We start from the raw sequence: 24,193 nt of genomic DNA, 5'->3' as shown, positions 1-24,193 counted from the left end.
TGCAAGCTACAACCCTTCCGGATTTCTGCAATATCTTAAGACACCTGTGTTTTATCTGCTGATATCATAACTCATTCGCTCTCCTCTTGGATCTTACACTTGAGTTTTTCCTCAATCTTTGACTTTGTCGTAGAACTCCTTGCAAAACAGACACGGTTTCATTGTAGCACTTCTTGTCGAATAGACAAGACCAAGGAGTTATACTTATATGGCTGTCAATGCCAGTGAGAAAAGGAGAGGGATGCAATTGCAAATGATGGGCAAAGACTTCGGGCAGGAGAGTGAAAGGGTTGAACCATCAAGAGTTTTCGATGTTGATGATGACGATGTTGTCTCAGGTCATGAGATTAAGGCTAGTGATGATGGAAAAAATGGAACTTTATTTTCAATTTTCAACCTTAATTGTTGAATACACAACTATATTGCAACAAAATTTATGTCTATCACCTTTTTATCCCTAGTAAATCTCTATCCAGTGGATGGATCTTTCTCATAGTTCGCTGCCTCACCGGTAACAAATACAAGGATGAAGAGTAAATATCGTCTGGTAGTGTTGTGTGCCTAATTAACCAACTGCATAACTAACATTAGCACTTGATACGTCGTCTAACCAGTGCCAACCATTGAAAAGGACAATAATCCATATGATTCTAAACAAAACCAGCACCTAATGTTAAGCTGACACATACACCTAATTAATATAACATACCTTAAATTAAAGGCAAGACTAATAAACCTTCAACTAAACAAATTAGTAGTCGTAAAATTGAGAAGATTATAGTCACCAATCTACACAAACTTCTATATCCATTGTCTTCAAGGGCGAGCTCTCTTGTTGCTGCAAGCTGGACATTTGTACTGTTTGATATGCTCAGCCCTTGCCGGAGTAATCTTCACGCATTTTCCGTGAAACCATTTCTCGCAAATGTCACTGCAAATCCAGAACTCATCAGCTGCATAGCTGTCTCCACATGCCCCACACAAAGTCTCTCCGTGTTCTTCCTCGTCCACACCTACACCATCCTCAACCTCCTCGTCCTTTGACTTCATTTGCATTGCCATTGATATTGGTTTTGAAAACTTTGGTTGAGGTTCAGAACTTCACTGCTTTTGTCAACCAAAAGAGATAACAGCCTTAACTGATTAAATACCAAACCAATCAGGAAACAGACAGATTCAAAATACAAAGACTTTCTAGCGCCATACACAGGGATATATGGTCAAATATCAATCAAGAATCCGATACGTTCTTGAACTATAAAAGACTTTCTTGCTCCAAAAACAAGGATTCGGATTGTTGACTAATTGACCATTAAAACTTTTCTGAATATTCTATTGTTATGTTACTTAATTGCTTATGTGTGTAATCATTTTAATGTAGTAGTTGCCTCTGCATAAGTATGGCAACATCTTTATTTTAATGTAGCAGTTCTGCAGAAGTATGGTGTCCCATACTTGTTGAATTGTTTAAGACTTTGTAAGCTTAGTTGGGTGACTATGCTGCTGTCCCCTTTTTTCTGTTTTGCCTATATATTGTATCAGAAGCTTTTATTTTGAAGTATGAATGAAATTGCAGCATACTAAACATTGTTATTGTCTCTTTCTCTTCCACTTCCTTTTCTCTAATTTCTGTTTTCTGTTCTTTGAGCTTATTGCTTCTGCTGCCATTACAAAAGCTAACAGTGGTATTCAGAGCAGTGTTCTTAGAGGCTGTGAAAAGAAAAAAAAAACACACACACACCCAGAAAATTTGTTAGAAATCAAATGGCTTCTGGTAGTAATGTTGTAATTTCTATTCCTCAATTTTCTGGGGAAAGTTATCACATATGGGTTGTCAAAATGAAATCATGTTTGAAGTCTTTTGGCTTATAGGATTATGTAGATGAAGACAAGCAGGTTCCACCACTGCAAGCTAATCCCACAGTAGCTCAAATGAAACAACATGAGGAGGAGAAATTGAAGAAGGAGAAAGCAGTTTCAGTTCTTCATTCAGCCTTGGCAGATGATGTGTTTACGGGAATCATGCATCTCGAAACAGCCAAGCAAATATGGGATGAGCTGGACGAAAGGTATGCTGGTGATGAAAGGGTAAGATCCATAAAGTTATTGACTCTTAAAAGGGAGTTTGAAATGCTGAAAATGAAGGAACATGAATCTGTCAAAGAATACACCTCAAAACTATCTCACTTGGTGAATCAAATGAGACTTCATGGTGAGGTTGTAGATGACAGCAAAGTAGTGGAAAAGATGTTGATCAGCTTACCCGACAAATTTGAAGCCAAAGTTGCTGCTATTGAAGAGTCATGTGATCTCAAGAAACTAACTGTTTCTGAGATGGTTAGCAAATTGTCAGCTCATGAACAAAGATTCTCTATGAGAATGGATCTGCAGCAAAGGACAGGTTCCCTCCTTGTCTAACTTGTAAAAGAACAAATCACTTGTCAAAAGATTGCTTTTATGAGGGAAAACCCCAAATTAAATGCAATCACTGTCATCGATGGGGTCATAGAGAGAAGTTTTGTCGATTAAAACAAAACCAATCTCAACTACAACATGCACATCAAGTTAACTTCACTGATGAACAAGCCCATGAAGATCACTTGTTTATGGCCACTCATACATCTAGTTCTTCTTCAAAAGATGTATGGTATGTTGATAGTGGGTGCACAATCCACATGGCAAAAGAACCAAGTCTCTTCACCTCTTTGAACAAAGCTGTACAAACCAGAGTGAAGCTTGGAAATGGAAAAATTGTTCAGGCCAAAGGAAAAGGTACTGTTTATGTTCACACTAGCAAAGGTCCAAAATATATCCATGATGTTTTGTTGATTCCAGATCTGAGTCAAAATTTGCTAAGTGTTGCTCAGTTATTGAAGAAAGGATATTCAATTTCCTTTAAAAATAATGTTTGTGTCATAATGGATTCAACTGATTCTGAAGTTGTGAAGGTTGAAATGTGTGGAAATAGTTTTCCATTATGTTTGAATCAAGTGAATCAAACAGCACTTGTTTCCAAACATGATGATTCTGCACTATGGCACAAAAGATATGGTCATTTTAATTTTAATGCATTAAAATTTCTGCAATCTCATGATATGGTGAGAGACATGCCAGAAATTAATTGCATTAATGATTTATGTGATGCTTGTCAACTTGGAAAAATGCATAGAAAGTCTTTTCAGTCCACAAATGTTACACGAGCAAAGGAAAAATTGGAGCTTGTTCATACCGACTTGTGTGGTCCTATGAGTATGCCCTCTCTTAGCCACAACAAGTACTTTTTATTGTTTATTGATGATCTGACTAGGATGACATGGGTGTATTTTCTGACAAGTAAAGCTCAAACTTTTAATGTCTTCAAAAAGTTTAGAGCTATGGTGGAGTCTCAAAGTGGCTGCAAAATCAAAGCTTTGAGATCTGACAACGGAAAGGAGTATACTTCCAATGAATTTAATTTGTTTTGTGAAGATATGGGCATTGTACATCAGCTGACAGTGAGCTACACACCTCAGCAAAATGGAGTTTCTGAGAGGAAAAACAGAACAGTTATGGAGATGGCAAGATGTTTGATTGCTGAAAAGCAATTACCAAAAGGTTTTTGGGCTGAAGCTGTTTATACACCAGTGTATCTCTTGAATAGGCTGCCAACAAGGGCTGTTCAAGAAAAAACACCAATTGAGGCATGGATAGGTGTGAAGCCTTCAGCAAAACATTTGAAGATCTTTGGATCAATATGTTATGTTCATGTTGTAGCAGCAAAAAGATCCAAATTGGATGACAAAGCTGAAATGGGGATTTTTTTGGGCTATGCAGCAAGCTCCAAAGGCTATAGAGTGTACAACTTGAAGACAAAACAAATTGTGATCAACAGAGACATTGATGTCGATGAAAATGCATATTGGGATTGGGAAAATGGTGAGGTTCAAAGAAGTACAAAATCTGCTGAAAGTGCTCCTGACAAACAAGAGCACACAACAAATGAAGATGAAAATCAGATAGCTGAATCTGATTCCCCAATTCTAAAGAGCAAATCTCTGGCTGAAGTTTATGAAAATTGCAATTTTGTTGTGAATGAACCTTCTAGTTTTGAAGAAGCTTCATTGATAACAGAATGGAAAGATGCAATGAAGGAGGAGCTGCTAGCCATTAATAAAAATGGTACATGGGAACTCACTCCAAGACCCAAAGATAAAAATGTGATAGGAGTTAAATGGGTTTACCGAACCAAGTTAAATCCTGATGGTTCCATTCACAAACACAAAGCAAGGCTTGTTGTGAAAGGATATTCTCAAATGGCTGGAATTGATTATGGTGATACATTTGCACCGGTTGCTAGGCATGAAACAATTCGGTTGATTGTTGCTCTATCAGCACAATATGGATGGAAGATCTTTCATTTGGATGTCAAATCGGCATTCTTAAATGGAATCCTGGAGGAGGAAATTTATGTTGAACAACCTGCTGGTTTTATTGTTGCAGGTCATGAAGACAGTGTTTATAGGCTTCACAAAGCCTTGTATGGGTTGAAACAGGCGCCTAGAGCCTGGTACAGCAGAATTGACTCACATTTTCTGCAAAAAGATTTCAGGAGGAGTCAAAATGAGCCTACACTTTATGTTAAAGATTGTGGCAATGGGAAGAGGATTATAGTTTCTCTTTATGTTGATGACTTGTTGATTACCGGTAATGACATTGATGAGATTAACAAGTTTAAGAAGAGCATGTTGCAGGTCTTTGAAATGACGGACCTGGGATTGATGAAGTATTTTTTGGGAATGGAATTGCATCAGCTTGATGATGGAATGTTTCTTTCACAAAAGAAATATGCTAATGATGTGCTGAAAAAATTCAAATTGGAGAGTTGTAAATCTGTTTCAACACCTCTTGCTGTAAATGAAAAACTCTCAAAATCTGATGGAGATGCTAAGGCAGATGTTACTCAATATAGGAGTTTGATTGGTTGTCTTCTTTACTTGACTGCAACTAGACCAGATTTGATGTTCTCTGCTAGTTTGCTTTCAAGGTTCATGCATTCACCAAGTGTAACACACTTAGGTGTGGGCAAAAGAGTGTTGAGGTGCATAAAAGGTACTACTGATTTTGGTATCTGGTACAACAAAGGTGATGGTAAGATTGAAGGCTTTGTTGATAGTGATTGGGCTGGATCTGTTGATGACTCTAAAAGCACAAGTGGTTATGTTTTTTCACTTGGTAGTGGTGTATTTTCATGGAATTCCAAAAAACAAGATGTGGTTGCTCAATCATCAGCTGAAGCTGAGTATATTGCTGCTGCAGCTGCATCAAATCAAGCTATTTGGATCAAAAAGGTATTGAGTGATCTGAATCATGTACAAGAGGAACCAATTGTGCTATGGTGTGACAACAAATCAGCTATAGCAATTGCCAAAAATCCCATTCAACATGGAAGAACAAAGCATATCAATGTCAAATTTCATGCTATAAGAGAAGCTGAACAGAATGGAGATGTAAAATTGCAGCACTGCAGTTCTGAAGAACAATTAGCAGACATTTTAACTAAGGCACTTCCTAGTGCCAAGTTCATGGAGCTAAGAAGCAAGCTGGGAGTATTCCAGAAAAGTTTTAAGGAGGAGTGTTGACTAATTGACCATTAAAACTTTTCTGAATATTCTATTGTTATGTTACTTAATTGCTTATGTGTGTAATCATTTTAATGTAGTAGTTGCCTCTGCATAAGTATGGCAACATCTTTATTTTAATGTAGCAGTTCTGCAGAAGTATGGTGTCCCATACTTGTTGAATTGTTTAAGACTTTGTAAGCTTAGTTGGGTGACTATGCTGCTGTCCCCTTTTTTCTGTTTTGCCTATATATTGTATCAGAAGCTTTTATTTTGAAGTATGAATGAAATTGCAGCATACTAAACATTGTTATTGTCTCTTTCTCTTCCACTTCCTTTTCTCTAATTTCTGTTTTCTGTTCTTTGAGCTTATTGCTTCTGCTGCCATTACAAAAGCTAACACGGATCTCCAGCAGCAAAGGATTCACACATATGCCACAGTCAAGCAAACTAGACTATCAGATCAAAATCAAACGACTCACTTATTGAATTTGTACAAGACGAGACGACGCACTTTCTGACTTTGTAAATCAGAGTCAAATCTGAAGTCATAATGTGGGTCATTTAATCTTGATTGAAAGGTTATCAGAGAGTGTGGATTGCTTGACCATAAATATCCAGACGGCAGGGAATCTAAATCCCTCAAAATACTTTTCACTTTCGATTCAAAAGCTAGCATCTCCTAAACAACATATTACGCGACTAAAGCAGATGAACCTAGCAAATTATTAACATCAATGGATAGTGGTTAGTTTGTTTTTCAAGCTTTCTTACCTTAGAGTTTGATTTGGATTTCGTACTGCTATTATTAGAAACTGATGACTTTTCCTTTCCTTGTTTGCTACCAGACCCTGCAACAGCTTCAAAGATTGTTGGAAGATCATTGATCATATTAAATAGTCGCTTCCTGCAAATTAACTACCATCTTGAGAAAGCAAACCATCAATGAATGGCGAAAAAATCTAAACAGAAGTACTGCCAACAAACTTTTGAGAGGAAGGGTCAAAATCTTGCTAATACAGAGAATTAGGAACAAAAGATACTCCTTTTACTGAAAGGAAAGAAACAATAAGGAAACTGCACAAAATTAGAAGCTTATAAATATTTCCTTTCATACAGAAAAACCAAAAGCTTATGTGTAGCATGTCGATGTATACATTATTCATATATTAATGTTTTATACGGTTCATATGCAGTAGGTTAATTTTATTTGGCCTTACTAGTTGTGAAAAATTAATCTAACTAAACCACTTTGCCTAATAAAAATTACATTACATTTTTTTTAATTGGTTTAACATGACTTATTATGAATCACATACAAGCATGACAATAATTGAAGAAATTCAATAAACAGATAAAAACATATTTTTCTTTTGTCTATTCAAACAATCTTTTGCATCATTAAATACTTGTAGATATGTTACATCATCCAAAACCCAACCTTAACTTCCGTATCCATCTACTCAATTCAGCAAGAAATTATGCACAACATCATTGTGCTTATTATTGACCTAAAACCTCATTCAAAAATTAGACTTTCAATCATATATATTATGAATCGTCTCTTGTGCTGAGATTTTAAATCAACAACAAGCTCGTTGACGTTGCATAAGAGACATATATTTAATTATTTAATTGCTCAGAATATTTGATACACAGATTTTGTATATATCTATATTATATATAAAGAAAAATTATATATGTACCAAAAAAAAAACTTATATATAAAGAAAATTACTCCTTTCAGCATTTTTGGACTAGATTTTTCTTTTCAAAAAATTTTCAATACAAATAACACATGTAACAAATAAATATAGAATAAATTTAAATATTTAAAAAATGTAACAAATACGATATGAATATATATATATATATATATATATATATATATTCCTTTATCATTTAAAAAGTGTAACAAACTAGATGAATATATTTATACTTACTTTTACATCATTCCAATTATACCCTTAAACAACTTTTTCTATAATAAAATTGTTGTTGGTGTCATTAAAAAAAGAATTTAAATTATATTTTTTTTTACATCATTCCAATTATACCCTTAAACAACTTTTTCTATAATAAAATTGTTGTTGGTGTCATTAAAAAAAGAATTTAAATTATATTTTTTTGTTATATTGTATTATTGGCGGGGTCGTTGAAATAGATAATCATGTTTAGTTTGATTTTTTAAAACTTGAAAGCAACAAACATTTATATATTATTTAGTTTGAATCAAAATCAAAATTTCATAAAAAAAACACCGTTGATAATTTTATAAAATAAGAAGAGCGGAAAGACGGACACGTGAGTGTCCGTCTTTTCGGTAGTACACATAGCACATGCATGCAAAATTTGTGTAAATATACAATTTAAAATCACCATGAAAATCTAACAAACTAATAATAACATTTATCCATTATACAAGGATATGGATAAACTAAGCTATCACTCCTGTATCTTGCACCATGTACAAGTGTTCCTTAACAATAGCACTTTTTTTGGTGGTCGAGGTTCGAACCTCGGACCTTGCATATTTTATGCATTGTCCATACCAACTGAGTTAAGTTCACGAGGACACAATAGCACTTTCTTTGGTTGTCCTTTTCAAATTTTAACATGTTTTGTTTAAATTTTTTGACTATATTAACTACTTATAGATTTCAAATCTCTAGATGATACTTATTTTATTTGTAACAAATAACTAAGCAATAAATTTATATTATCTATACTATATATGAATAAAATAGTATGTTTCGGCTCTTTTTAGGATGACTTTTTCTCTTTCTAAAACTACCCTCGACTTTCAATACAATAGCACATAAAACAAATAGATAAAAGTAAATTCAAATATTAATCATGGTTAGTTTGTTTGTTATAATTTGAAAGCAAAAAGTATTTATATTTTTACTTTTAATCAAAATCAAAATTTCATAAACAAACACCGCTCGTAATTTTTAAACGTTAGCGCAATAAAAAAAAGCGGAAAGACGGTCTTCTCTTCGCTAATAATAATAATAATAATAATAATAATAATAATAATAATAATAATAATAATAATAATAATAATAATAATAATAATAATAATAATAATAATAATAATAATAATAATAATAATATACAAACAAGAGATTTTTATTTAGTATCAACAAGGTGCTTGTACATTCAAACAAGCTTTTTCTTTTAATACAAATCTGTGTAAAAAATAAGGAAGAAAGGAAAGAGGACTGTGTAAAAAATAAGGAAGAAAGGAAAGAGGAAAATAGAAAAGTATAGATAGACAATTGAGATCAAACTATTCACTCTCAAAAGCATTATTTAGAATTTTCATTCACATTGTATTTTTAAGATATATAATATTTATTTTCACTTGACATTGATGATTCTAAGAGTCATATTAAATACATGAAGATTGAACAACTGAATAATTTTATTAGATATATTGGTTGTGTTGGTTGCGTTAATGATTTTGATGGTTTACATCCACAACTCATATTTAATACATGAGAATGATAAAGAATCAATATTGTAGGATTTATATAATATTTAAAACTTATTTTATTTTTTAAGTTATATTTAATGAATTGTGTTTTTAGTGTTTCTTTAATAAATATCTACAATACTTAAATTTCTAAATTAATAATAAAATTCTCAATTTTAAATTAGGTTCAAAATTAAATTTCTAAAGTAAAACAAAAATTCTCAATTATGATATATGATTTGAACAAAATTAATGTTGTGTCAGACTCTCAGTCCGGCTTTGTGAAAGGGAAGCAGATTTTGGATGGTGTACTCATTGCTAATGAGGCTGTTGATGAAGCACGGCGGTTGAATAAGGAAATGATTTTATTCAAAGTTGACTTCGAAAAGGCTTACGATTCATTATCTGGACGTTGTTATGTTAAAAATGAATTTTCCTACCCTTTGGAGAAAGTGGATTTCTGAGTGTGTTGGTTCAGCCACGACTTTGGTGTTGGTGAACGGTAGTCCTACGGAGGAGTTTCCTATTGAGAGGGTTCTTCGGCAAGGGAATCCTCTCTCGCCGTTTTTATTCTTACTTGCGGCCGAAGGATTTAATGTCATGATGACATTGGTATTAGAGGCGGGGTTGTACCATGATTACCGTGTTGGCACTCATGATGGTGTCTCTCTTTCTCATCTTCAATTTGCAGATGACACTTTGATTCTTGGTGTGAAAAGTTGGGTTAATGTGAGGTACATGCGGGCAGTTCTGATCCTTTTTGAACAAGTGCTCGGTTTGAAGGTTAATTTCCACAAAAGCATGCTCACGGGGATTAATATTACTACTTCATGGTTAACAGAAGCTGCATATGTGTTGAATTATCGTGTGGGAACACTTCCCTTTGTGTACTTGGGGCTGACGATTGGGGTGATGCTCGTCGATTGGAGTTTTGGCAACCTGTGTTGAACCGTACTATTAGTACTCGATTGTCATCTTGGAACAGCAAATTCCTGACCATCAGTAAATTCCCGCTCCGTCACTGCCCCTTTTTAGCGGGTTAGGCGGAGCGGTCACCATACTCGTGGCTGGTTCAAATCTCAACCCACCGCGTTAAAATAGACGGGTTAAACGAATCAATCGGACAGGTCCAGCCCATTTTGACATCCCTACAAATACAAGATGGGTGAGTCTTTCTCAAGTCCACCAATGATTGCGCAGGTCATGGAGGTATCAAAAGCAGTTAAAGGCACGTGGAACAATACAATTCAGTATTTTACTCGTGCTCCATGTTTATAGCGCTACCAACTGAAACATAAATCGATGATTGTGCTTCATTTATTAGTCCTTTAACGTCTTTTTTATCGACTATATACTCCAATTTCAATAATACCTTTGTTTATCGCCCTTAGTAGAACTCAATGTCTCACAACTAACATAAAATCTATTTTAGTTTCTAACCTCTGATGTCTTGATCAGTCCGCTAATAGAATGACAATGTGTTCAACAATGTGTATGACTGCAAGCACAGTCAGGTGTCTCGTAACTAGCATCTAGAAACGTCTCGACCGATGTTCCTTGCTAGTTAAATATCTGTCAACCGAATTGAATTGCTACATGAACCCACAACTACACCACAATTTAACAACCCATATGTATTATTTTTTTGTTGCTAATACTGTTGTAACAAAGTGATATTTGGTTCCATCGACTTTGACCGGCTATACGATTTTAATTTGTAATGGTCATTTTGTCTATCGTGTGTTTTATTTTTGTTCTAAATAGCACAAAAATATTGCATAATTTATGCTCACATCGGAGTCAAAAAACCACCAATGAGATCTTTACATTCACAACGAAATAAAAACCCAGTCATTTAAAATTCATATTGAAGAGTGTATTTATTTATAAACTAAATCTATTTTCGGCTCTTAAACAATACTCCCTCGGTTTCTAAATATAAGCAAATATATTTTTTTAGGTTCATTCAATTAATAATGTATGTTGTCCATAATATATATATCACATGCATCATTAATAGAATGAACCTAAAAAGTCAAATTTGCTTATATTTAAAAACGGAGGAAGTATTATTGAAAAATCTGTTGTACATGATGTGTAAACGGTAAACCGTAACCGCAACACCGCAACTTCGAACCAGATTCTGATGTGTAAACCGCAACCTAATAACGTAGTAACCGCAACTTCAAACAACAACAAACCTGCAAGATGAACTAAAAATTAAACCTGCAAAATTGAACATTAGTATTAACCTGAGGCGTCACGAAGACTGTCCTTGGAATTTATCCGTCTCAATGTGCGCAAACTCCCTCAGGATTCAACAGGTCCTTCTCCTAGATGTGGAGGTTACAGAACAGCAAAAATGATAATTTGACAGACAGATGTTTATCTCAGAAAGTAGAATTGGAAGAGAAGAAAATAAAATTGTGAGGTATGCGTGTGGTTTTATTTTTGTTGCTACTGATCAAGTATGAGAAAGAAGAACAAAGCTTAACTTATTATTCACGCCAAAATGTGTTTTATATGGCAACAAAATTGACTCGGTCATGCAAAAATAAAGCCACAATAATAGCTAACAAGCTTTTAACGTTGGGAATGAAAAGTAATTGTTGTAAACAAGTTAAATGTGCTAATTAATTGCATTAAAAAAAACTTTTGAAATATTTTATATAAAAATACGACTAGACATGGCAACGGGGCGGATCAGGGGCGGGTTTGAGTATCCCCGCCCCCGCCCCCGTCCTCAAACCAATTCGGGGGTAAAAATTGAACACCCAACCTCGCCCCCAATGAGGACGGGTCTCCCACCCCCGCCCCCACCCCACCCGCGAAAACTTTATTTTTTATAAAATATTTAAAAAATGCATATTTTTTCATAGCAACAAAAACACAATAATTATATTAATAATTATTTATCTAATAAACTTTTTTCAAAAGAGCAAAATAATTATAATAAATATGTTTCTAAAGAGTAATAATATATTAAAATAGGTTGATGTTTATGGAAATAAGATTATAAAATTTAATAAAGAAAATTTTAAAAAGCGGGTGCAGGGCAGGGGTGGGTGCGGGGCGGGTGTAAGCATCCCCCGGCCCCGCCCCCGTACCAAAACTCCAAATTTCCCCCGCACCCGGTTAAATCGGCTTTTCCCCGTTAAATTCGGGACTGGGGAGGCCGGGTCTGGCGGGGGCGGGGTTTGTTGCCATCTAAATACGACAATCGCCCACATATTTCAAAAGTTCAAAAATTAATATAGAAAATAAATTTTCTGAGTTTACATCTTAGATGTAATGCATCGGAACAGTATAGCAAGCTATGGAACCTGTCCTAGACTAATAAGACTAAACACATGGTGAATTGGTTTAGCAAGCTATGGAATCCAAGACACTTGTTATGTGTTAGAGGTCTCACAGTCACATTACACCCCCACAATTCAAGTTGTTACGTCGTTGTGCGCTATTAGGCCATGCGCGTGCCTGGATTCATGAGTGCTCTAGAGACCCGCCACGGTCTCATGCAAGCGGCCCCACTTGACACTCATATAGGTGATTTCATCTAGTGCATGCTCCAACCACACACCACCCATAAGGGCTTATGGTAATCGTTAAAAGCATTTTAAGCTTACCCATCAATTTTATATAGATTAGCACTCTCACGTCCAATATCATACACCATAGGAAAGGGACGAAAAAATTCAGTGCTAACAGAACTAACAAGTAATTTGTTTTTCCCATTGAACCTTCTTCATGGGATCTCCAATCACAAAGGTTGGGTTACCATTAATTATCGTTTTCAATTGGCTCAAGTCCCATTCTCCTCGATGTTCCACATATTAATTTCATCCCTAGAGGCTTTGTCAGTGGATCGGCTAGATTCATTTCTGACTTCACATAATCGATCGATATAGTTCCATATTTTTGCAATTGCTTTACTACATTATGTCTCAGACGTACATGTCTATTTTTGCCATTGTAAGATGTATTCTTTGCAATAGCTATAGCCGATTGGCTATCACAATGAATTGATACTGATGGTGCTGGTTTAGTTCCTAAAGGAATACTTACCAAAAAATTTGTTAACCACTCAGCTTCACTACCAGTCAACTCTAGAGCTACAAACTCTGACTCCATAGTTGATCTAGCATTTATTGTTTGTTTAGCTGATCTCCATGTAATCGCACCACCACCTAGTGTGAATACATAACCACTAGTAGATTTTGTCTCATCTGAATCAGAGATCCAGTTAGCATCGCTATACTCTTCTAATACAGCGGGAAATCCACTATATACAATACCATAATTCATGGTGCCTTTCAAATATTTCATAAGTCTAGCAAGTGCCTGTCAGTGATCCTGACTCGGGTTATGAGTATATCTACTCAAACGACCTACTGCATAAAAACCACCAATGAGATCTTTACATTCACAACGAAATAAAAACTCAATCATTTAAAATTCATATTGAAGAGTGTATTTATAAACTAAATCTAACTTTGGCTCTTAAACAATCATTTTGGGTATTCCTTTACGTCTGCAGGAGTTTACAAGCATGTTATCATTTTGGCTCTTAAACAATCATTTAGTTTATAAATACAAGCATGTTATCATTTTTAAATATTTTGCCCCTTCTTTCTCTTCTTCCCTCTTACTCTCACCACTTATCACAATTCACAAGCATGTTATCATCTTCAACCTGGACCTTTATGTCCCTTGATTTCAACCCTGGCATGTTCATCATGAACACATATGAATTTGGGTATTCCTTTACGTCTGCAGGAGTTGCATCCACTGCCTTAGCATTCCACAATATTGTTGGAGGTTTGAGATTGAAACTCTTGTCATGTATTTTGTACGAGAAGGCCATTTTTTAATCATTCAAACTTTTCTTCAGTTACGTGAAACTCTAACCTTTTCTTGTATTATATATAAGCACACACACACTCATATGATAAAAGTCATTAACCCATTTTCATAGGAAAAATAATTTTTCTCCACCGTCCACTGGAATTTGCAACATTGACCAAGTTTTTCAAGTTTCAGAAAACTATTATACACAGAAGCTAATACAGTGCACTCTTACTTATACAAATAGTAAATAAAATACATCACACGTTCATTTCGTCCCTCCTTTTACAACATAACATGATATTTTCGTTATTTTACTCGTTTACTAACATAATAGCAATGATATTTTCATTATTTACTCGTTTACTAACGATATTGATATGTTCGTTATTTTACTCGTTTACTAACATAATAACAATGATATTTTCATTATTTACTCGTTTACTAACGATATTGATATGTTCGTTATCTTACTCGTTTACTAACATAATAACAATGATATTTTCATTATTTACTCGTTTACTAACGATATTGATATGTTTATGTATTCGTTAACTAACGAATAGTTATAATATGTTTATTTTATCTGCAGATATCCCCAACTTAAGCTCAATGAAATCATGACTCGTTCGCTCTCCTCTTGGATCAAACGCTATCTCTTTGACTTCGTCGTAGAATTCGTTGTAAAATGGATTGTAGCACTTCTTACCGAATGGACAAGAAGAATGCGTTATAGGGTTGTCAATGCCAATGAGAAAAGGAGAGTGGTGCAGATGAGGAGATGACAAGGACTTCGGGCGGGAGAAGGCAAAGACTTCAGGCAGGAGAGTGAATGGATTGAACCATCAAGAGTTTTCGACGTTGATGATGACAATGTTGTCTAAGTTCATAAGGTTAAGGCTAGTGATGATGGAAAAAAAAAAACTTTATTTTCAATTTTCAACCCTAATTGTTGAATCACAACTCTATTGCAACAGAATTTATGCTATCATCGTTTTATCCCTGAAAAATCTCTATCCGGTGGATAGATCTTTCACATAGTTCACCTCACCGGTAACAAATACAAGGATGAAGAGTAAACATCATACGGTACAAGACACGTATCATACTGAATCGATTACAAGATACTCTATTTATACAAGTGATGAGTCTCTATTGTCAACCATTGAAAAGGACAGTAATCCATATGATTCTAAACAAAGCCAGCACCTAATGTTAAGCAAGTTCTTGTTGTATGCACAACTCTAGGACTCGGGTGGTGGATAACATGAAATTAACTAAAAATATAAACACCAAGTACAGTTACATACTATAAAACTTAAGGAAACACATAACAGAACAATATATAAGTCTGTTTCTGACATAAATATCCTAATTCGGAACAATTCGATAGTGGCAAATACACCTAATTAATATAACATACCTTAAATTAAAAGCAAGACTAATAATAAACCTGATCAACTAAACAAATTAGTAGTCGTAAAATTTAGATTACAGTCACCAATCTACACAAACTCCTATATCCATTGCTTCAAGGGCGAGCTCTCTTGTTGCTGCAAGCTGGACATTTGTACTGTTTGATATGCTCAGCCCTTGCCGGAGTAATCTTCACGCATTTTCCGTGAAACCATTTCTCACATATGTCGCAGCAAATCCAGAACTCGTCAGCTGCATAGCTGTCTCCACATGCCCCACACAAAGTTTCTCCGTGTTCTTCCTCATCTTCCTCGTCCACACCTACACCATCTTCATCCTCAACCTCATCCTTTGACTGCATCTGCATTGCCATTGCCATTGGTTTTGAAAACTTTGGCTGAGGTTCAGAACTTCGCTGCTTTTGTCAACCAAAAGAGATAACAGCCTTAACTGATTAAATACCATACCAATCAGGAAACAGACACAGTTTCAAAATACAAAGACTTTCTAGCGCCATAGAGAGGGATATATGTTTAAATATCAATCAAGAATCTGATACGTTCTCGAGTTATAAAAGACTTTCTTGCTCCAAAAACAAGGATTCGGATCTCCTGCAGCAAAGGATTCACACATGTGCCACGGTCATGCAAACTAGACTATCAGATCAATATCAAACGACTCACTTTTTGAATTTATACCAGACGAGACGACACACTTTCTGACTTTGTAATGCAGAGTCAAATACCAAGTCATAGCGTGAGTCATTTAATCTTGATTGAAAGGTGATCTCAGACGGTGCAGATTGCTTGACCATGGATATCCAGACTGCAGGGAATCCAAATCCCTCAAAGTCCTCTTAGTATCAGTGAATAGTGGTTAGTTTGTTTTTCAAGCTTGCTTACCTTAGAGTTTGATTTGGATTTGGTACTGCTATTATTAGAAACTGATGACTTTTCCTTTCCTTGTTTCCTGCCAGACCCTGTAACAACTTCAAAGATTGTTGGAAGATCATTGATCATATTAAACAGTCGCTTCCTGCAAAGAGATGATAAGTACATATTAGTGAAACATGATAACTCAAATTAACTACCATCTTGAGAAAGCAAACCATCAATGAATGGCAAAAAAAATTAAACAGAAGTACTGCCAACAAACTTTTGAGAGGCAGGGTCAAAATCTTGCTAATACAGAGAATTAAGAACAAAAGATACTCGTTTTACTAAAAGGAAAGAAACAATAAGGAAACTGAAATGAATTTTCAGCAGACTCACTGAAATATATCCAATATCATACACTCAAGTAAGCAAATATTGTAACTAGTACTTTTTCAATCATCATATTCATATATTACAATCTAGCAATTAAATAAGCAAATATTGTAAGTAATTAAAAAATGCGAGCTTCCAACTGCACACGTGTCTACGACATTCATAACCTCTCCACTAGTTTTCCTTTGATTTTTTTTATCACTGTTATCAATAGCTGACTGCAGAAAATACCAGAATGCCGAAAATCCCCAATGTGTGAAATAGCAGATAGTGTTGCTGTTTTCAGAGGATATTCATCAAAAGTCCATTATGCTATAACTCTTTAGCACCGCTATTTGACAAAAGTAATGCTACTTTTGTTAGAATTAAATAGTGAAAAACTAACAGTACTGGAAGATAATCACTCTTATAAATGGATTCCCAAATAAAACATCACATAATTTCAGAATAGATTATCGACTAAAATGCAAAGGATGAAAGGAAAGAGAACTTTAACAACTATACACAACTTCTGAGCAGAGTTGCATCACATTAATTCAATGCTAGTAATAAAGTATGACACCAACCAAAATTCAAATAAAAAAAGTCATAAAAAGCCTATTGAGCAGAGTAAAGCCGCAGCTTTGTGAAAGGGTAAAGGAAAACAATTACCTATCAGCCTTGTCAAATCCAAACCTAGCACCGAAATAAAAAGCCACAGAAAGCAACCAAGCATCACTGTGTACTGCAACCAAAGATAGCCAATCCTTTTCTTGCATTCCATCTCTAGCAAAGTTAATACCCAATGCTGGCTCTGGAAGCTCAGGCGGCACTTCCTCAGCTGGCAGATTCACCTCCCACTGCTCGCTCGGAAATCCATAAAGGCAAAGATTTTCCTTCTCTGTATCACAAAGCTTGTGCAAGTTATTAACCAAAAATACAAAATACAATCAACAATTTCAACTGTGGAACTTAAGCATATTAGGTGCTGCATTGGATAGAGAAATATAAAAGTTCTGAAGGTTGGTTTCCAAGAAAATAGATAAGGCAGCACAGGAAGCAGCTTATATTCATCATTCAAGAGGGGAAAAAACCAAAATAACAGACAAGCTACTATCGTGGATGCCTGAAAAAATTAAAATTAACTGAAAATGCCTGAAGCATCGTAGCCAAAATTAAAACTAATTGAAAATGACTGCAGTTTGTTTCCAAGAAAATAGATACCTCAGACTAAATCCAGTATCAATATTCAAGGGTGAAATTCTCCCTAAGTTAAAATCTTCATACAGTTGAAGTTTTAACGAGTTCATTCCCGCCAAAATAAGTAACTCAATTTCAAACCATCACATCCACTATCTATTGAAGCCTATCTTCTGAAGCCGTAAATGAACATTTCAATTTTCAAATTCTAAAGCAACCTAGATAATTCCTTTCTATTAGGATTAACTAAATCTTATGCAGCAGCGCTGGAAGTATGCAAGCATATCGGAATTTAAACTTGAAGAATCTAATGGAGCTAATAAATATACTTTAGCTCACAGTATTCACACAGATATGAACATGCATATGCCATGACAAACGCAGCAACAGCAAGAAAATTATTTTATCATAAGGTGGGGTGGAGAACATAAGCAACAACAAGTACGGGTTGAACCTAAATATGATGCGGCATAACCTTTGGGTCCATCATACAACAAATTATAAATATTTAACTCGCAGTTGAAATTTTTGAGCAAATCAAGGATTAGTTAATTCATATTCTTCCCAGAAGTCCATACTACATCAGATTCAGATCAATTAAAACTAGAGAGAGAATCATACACGCCAAGAAATGAACTTCCTGAACAAAATAAAGTTTTGCTTTTCAAATAAGAGTATGAAAGTAACCTAAATAGCCCTCTTCTCTTTTTGGGATGTAACATTCTTAAGCAGAAACTAAAAGCAAAGAATTTAAAACAGCAATTGCATGAGTTTAACCTTAATACATCGTACATGGATGCAATGCCGCAACGTATTTTGGGCATTAAAATTGAAGCCGCGTACTATATTACACTTCATAGGGATTAATCGTTTAGAACAATAAGCACTGAAAGCATCTTGAATGCAGATAAAATTCCAGCTTCTTGTTATGACCCACCAAATGTAATTCATATGCAAATAGAGAAAGAAACTTAATGATAATGAGTGAAACATGCCAACTATTATAGATTCTTTTACAATACTAGACATTAAAGTATAGTCATATCAACCAATCAAACATTTTGGACTCACATACATGTTATTATAACTAAAAGTTACCAACAGAAACAGTAGAAATTTTTTCCAATTGAGATGCTTCCCATAAATGGTAGCATTTTGATTTATTGTGACTCTACATACAACATTACAATCAGTGCAACTATAAACCTAAATGAACAATAGTACAAGCTCAGAAATAACCATGTATGTAAATAATAGACACCCAATTTTCCCTTATAGTTACACATGCAACACCTGATTAATCACATGCAAAATTGTGGTTAATTCAATCACATTCAAAACTGTGATTAATTATGTAATTGAATTAACCACAACTTTGACTTAGAATTGAATTAACAGTCAAACACGTGATAAAAACAAGGAAAACAAATAAATAAAATAAACAAATTAAAAATACAGTATATAATTAAAAAAAAAAAAAAAAAACCCACTTCTGTAACTGTTTTTTCTTCTTTCTTTTTTTTTTTTGCAAAAAACATAAAAACACAAACAGAAATCAAGAGAATTAAGAACAATATCCTTTACGAAATAGAATATTACCGGGATCACACTGCTGGTAGAATACATCGACATCTGGAAAGAAAAAAAACACGGAAAAAAATAATTTTAGAATTTTTTTTACAAAAAAATAGGAAAAAAAATTATTTTATTTAAAAAAAAGAGAAGACCGACCGGTGGTGAGGGCTTTAATTAAAGCAGCTCTGCGACCTTTGAAATCTCGAAAGACTTCTTCGACAGTACGAGGGTTGTACGGAGCACCTACAACGTCCATGGTTGTTGTTGTGAAGTGAAACTGAAAGAAACGGTGAAAGATAAGAGAGTGAGATTGTGGAGGGAAAAACAACTATTTTGACCCTTCTCTTTGTTGTTGAGAAAGTGTGAACTGTGTTTGTGTTGTGTTGTGAGAGAGAGAGAATCCCCTTAATATAAGAAAATCATATGTTGTGGAAAATCCCTTTATACCCTATCCTTGCTAACTGCCCACATCCAGAAATTAAGGGCAAATGAAGTCTTAAAATCACTTTTCATTGTTGTGGAAAATTCCTTTATGCCCTATCTACCTTGCTGACGCGCCATTGTTTAAGGGGTATTTTGTGTCTAAAAGTTACTTTTACCAACTAATTCAGTACATTTACATCTTGGTTTGCTATAATGATGTCATTGTGTTATGGTTTGGTTCAATTGCTCTTGAGAAATAAGCTATACTTCCAATGTAACTAAAAAACTGACGTGTAGATAGATGAGACCACTAATAGTTTCATTGCTTTTAAAAATTTCCCATTTTTCAATGTCATTGTGACAAAGTCAGTCAGCACTTACATCTTATCATATCACACAATTCAAATTTCGAAATTCCCCCCCTAAATTTTAAAACACCAACCTTTTGAAACCATATATTCAAAATCACTTTCCCCATATTTTCATTCTCACTTTTCTGTTTCCAAACATAAATCTTCACAAGATAAATTTTTAAAATTTATGTTGGTACAACAGATGTGAATGTTTTTTTTTGTTGAAAAAGACAACAGATGTGAATGTTAACAAGTGAGGGAATAAAAATAAAGAGGAAGATCAAGATCTATAATTTTTTTCTGTTCAAACTTTCTAAACTCCATCTTCCCCTCTTTGCAGGAAACTTGAAAGTGTTCTTTACTCAACCCAAGAAGTAGTTGAAGTGCTGGAAAAAAAATTATGAACAACTTTTCAGATCTACAAGTTCACTTTATGTTTAAAGTGTCTAAAATTTACTCTTTTCTTTATCTAACATGTACCTCTTCATTATTTGTATTTATATTCAACTACAATTTTTTTTATCTAGAAATGTTATTGCAGGATAGTTGAATTGAGTTATTGTCTCTTCATTGAACTACAATCAAAGAAAAGAGCCACAAGTAAGTAAACGATAGAATTACTAAATTACTAATTGGTTTAATATATAAATCCTCAACAAAATAAATAACTCATTTCAGTATTTGATTTCTTGCAGGAAATGTTGAATCAGTGAGCTTGTATGTTTTTTTTTGTTTGAAAAATATGATAGTTTGCAGCAAAATCAAATGATGTTCATGTCTCTTCAACAAAACTACAAAGAAAGACATTCTATGAAGAAATAAACTGAATACCTTGATCTTATTTTGCAGTGTTAAATTCAAAAGAGTTCTTATTTTATTCAAAAGTTTTCATCTTTTATTTTTTATATCTAAATAAAATATTATGTCTAACAAACTGTTTTTGTCAAAAGGTCCGAAAAAAAAACATGATATTATTCTTTAAATTAACAAGATGATGAAGAAACATAGATCCAACAACATTTTCAACAAGAAAATCTTACCTTTCTCTCATTAAGAGTTTCAGTCTACTTTTTCCTCTTATACGATTTTACCAAGTTAGATTTCTGTTATTCCTAATTCATTTTGCAGGAAATTTAAAACTTTCTCTTTTCTCCAGTAAACCGATTTACTGTCAAAAATAAATAAATATCTTTCAAAATTATTATTTTTCCTAACCAACAACAGAAAATACCACGTGAAATCTGGTATACATACTTTGTTGAGAGAAAAATAAAATAAACATAATAATAAATAACAAAATATAAAATGAATTATTGATTTTTTTCATTAATGTTTTTTTTAAAAAATAAGTTAAAATCTGTTTTTTTTTCATCCAAATAAATCATTTAAATGGTAGAAAAAAAAATAGAGTATTTAAAAACAGATTTTTTTTTTTGAGTTATAGCCAATTTTGTTTCCTCATAAGAACCACAGATACAAAACAAAAACTTTTTTCCTTTGATGAATGTGATTTTGTTGTTGCATGTATCAAATAATTAAATTAGAGATGGAGAAATTAGTTTCATATGATTAAGTATATGAGTATAAAACCTGACTTTAAAAGCCTTTAATTTGTTGTTGTTGTTGTTGCATGTGTGAAAGAAGAAGTCCAGCGGTTTGATGCCCAAATCATGATGAAATAGGTCAAAAGAGAGCTTACATGATGAAGGTTTCAGATCGGCTGCAAAACTCCAAGAATGAGGTCGAACATGGTGCTTTTGGAGGCAGTGCTACAGTGTCAATATGATAATTTTGAAAAAAATATACTTATGAGAAGAAAATAAATGATGAAATCATAAAATTGGTAGTGTTTTAATGGACATTGAAAGTCATTTGGTGGTGGAGGCGCGGCCATAGCCAAGAGAAGGAGAAGGGGAGGCGCTAGGGTTTGGTTAAGGGAAGAGAGAAAAACTCTCTGATAGTGAGGAGGAAGAGAGAGAAAATTAAAATCAAATGAAGTGTTAATGGATGAGGTGAGAGTTAAAATCTAATTAAGGAATATAAGAAAAAACAAAATGAAATAAATAAACAATGTGTGGGTGTGGAGTCTTTTTTGGCCTGAATGTGTGAGAGTAGTGTTAGTTTTGTTTTTAATTTTTTTTGCAACTTATCAATTGTTTTTAATGTATTTTTATACAATTGTTTTTTTTTTTTGAAGGGCTTTAAACAATTGTTTTTAATATTATTAATTGTAAACAAAAATAATATCATCTAATATTTATTAAGAAAAATAAAACATGATAATTTGCATTATAATTTGGGGAAAATTAAGTTTTTTTCTTATAATTTAGAAAGATGGGAGTACTTATGTATTAGATTATACATCATTTTAATACTTCATTCGTCCTAAATTATAAGACTCATTTGATAAAAAAATTGCTACAATGACATAATTTGGAATGATAGGACATTTTTTTATTGCTATAATTTGATCAAAGTTAAGTAAATAAAACCAATTTATAACATTAATTGACCCTTTAATTTCTATGCTAATTAGAAAAAATCTAATATACTCTAGAAAAAAAAAGTATATATGATAGTTTAAAAACTATTAAACAAATACAAGATGTTCTTAACTAAACTAACTTTGATACACGGAACCAGTTATTATTTATAAAAAAAAAAAATTGGTCTTGCTAAAACGTTCATGCTATTTATAATATCACCTCATTTCAATTATATAATGATATTGAACCCTCATGAAAAAAAAAATGCATAGGATAATACTCCAATGACTGAAATTTTAGAAATAAATCAAACACGCGTGATAATTTGTCATTGACGAAACTAACGTTGATTTGCAGGACACATTGTCATTTTTGTTCGTGCTAAAATGTTTAAACTATTTAAAATATCATCGCCTTAATTCAATTCTACAATGTTATGGAACACTTATCAACTAAAATGCACGAGATAAGTGGACATTTAATACAGTTGTAGATAAGTGAAATGCATGGGAGAAGTGGGCACGGACTAAAATTTGAAAAGTAACGTAAATGCACGGGATAACTAACTTTGATACACAATATTTATAAAAAAGTGTTACTACAAAAACGTTCAAGCTATTTATAATGTCACCTCACTTCGATTCTCTAATGATATTGAACCCTGATAAACTAAAATGCACGGGATAAGTGAACATTGACTAAAATTTCATAAATAAATCAAATACACAAGATAAGTTGTCATTGACTAAACTAACCTTGATTTAAACAAGTTGTCATTTATAAAAAAAAATATTCCTGTTAAAATGTTTAAACTATTTAAAATATCATCACCTCAATTCAATTCTAAAATGATATTCAATACTTATCAACTAAAATGCACGAGATAAGTGGATATTCATTAAAAAAACTGTAGATATCCGAACTACTTGGGAGAAGTGGACATCGACTAAAATTTCAAAAGTAACGTAAATACACGGGATAAGTTGTTGCTGACTAAACTAACTTTGATGCAGAAAAACTGTTGTTATTTATAAAAAAAATTGTTCTTGCTATTTATAATATCACCCTACTTCAATTCTATAACGATATTGATTCCCTATAAACTAAAATGTATAATGCACATGATAAGTGGACATTGACTAAAATTATGTAGATAACTTAAATGCATGGCAGAAATATGCATTGACTAAAATTTTAGATGTAACGTAAATGCACGGGATAAGTTGTCATTTCCTAAACTAACTTTGCTACATGGAACCAGTTGTTATTATAAATTGGTCTTGCTAAAACATTCATGCTATTTATAATATGACCTCACTTCAATTCTATAATGATATTGAACCCTCATGAACATAAATGCACTAGATAATACTCCAATGACTGAAATTTCAAAAATAAATCAAATACACATGATAATTGGTCATTGACTAAACTAACGTTGATTTACATGATACGTTGTCATTTATGAAATTATTTGTGCTAAAACGTTTAAACTATTTAGAATATCATTGTCTTAATTCAATTCTACAATTTTATTGAACACTTATCAACTAAAATGTACAAGATAAACGGA

At 33.4% G+C, this 24,193-nt stretch overlaps 1 protein-coding gene, 1 long non-coding RNA gene and 1 pseudogene across 4 annotated transcripts; all 3 read right to left on the bottom strand.

Annotated features, from left to right (window-relative positions):
• Positions 1-422: 422 nt before the first annotated feature.
• Positions 423-6,481, bottom strand: LOC146952337 (PHD finger protein ALFIN-LIKE 1-like; annotated as a pseudogene). Its single transcript, XR_015005850.1, has 2 exons — positions 6,372-6,481; positions 423-1,104 (listed from the first exon to the last, which is right to left on the bottom strand). The product of XR_015005850.1 is annotated as a PHD finger protein ALFIN-LIKE 1-like (transcript).
• An 8,757-nt stretch (positions 6,482-15,238) lies between these two features.
• LOC146952336 (PHD finger protein ALFIN-LIKE 4-like) lies at positions 15,239-19,746 on the bottom strand. Of its 2 annotated transcripts, none has more exons than XM_085700971.1 (5): positions 19,515-19,746; positions 19,383-19,415; positions 17,256-17,484; positions 16,239-16,371; positions 15,239-15,754 (listed from the first exon to the last, which is right to left on the bottom strand). In XM_085700971.1, the coding sequence occupies exons 1-5, from the start codon at positions 19,612-19,614 to the stop codon at positions 15,452-15,454; spliced, it is 798 nt and encodes a 265-aa protein (XP_085557097.1). In that variant the 5' UTR covers positions 19,615-19,746; the 3' UTR covers positions 15,239-15,451. The 2 variants fall into 2 exon arrangements, with proteins under 2 accessions (XP_085557097.1, XP_085557104.1); XM_085700978.1 differs by having other exon boundaries at positions 15,239-15,751.
• A 329-nt stretch (positions 19,747-20,075) lies between these two features.
• Positions 20,076-22,166, bottom strand: LOC146952335 (uncharacterized). The gene is made up of 2 exons (XR_015005887.1): positions 20,615-22,166; positions 20,076-20,520 (listed from the first exon to the last, which is right to left on the bottom strand). It is a non-coding gene; the product is annotated as an uncharacterized LOC146952335 (long non-coding RNA).
• Positions 22,167-24,193: the final 2,027 nt, after the last annotated feature.

Source organism: Medicago sativa, chromosome 1, assembly GCF_051527215.1.
Source record: "Medicago sativa cultivar Bolivia chromosome 1, Bolivia_mono, whole genome shotgun sequence".
NCBI classification, from domain to species: Eukaryota; Viridiplantae; Streptophyta; class Magnoliopsida; order Fabales; family Fabaceae; genus Medicago; species Medicago sativa.
The sequence above is the reverse complement of the archived record's forward strand: the minus strand, read 5'-3'. Positions and strand labels throughout refer to the sequence as shown.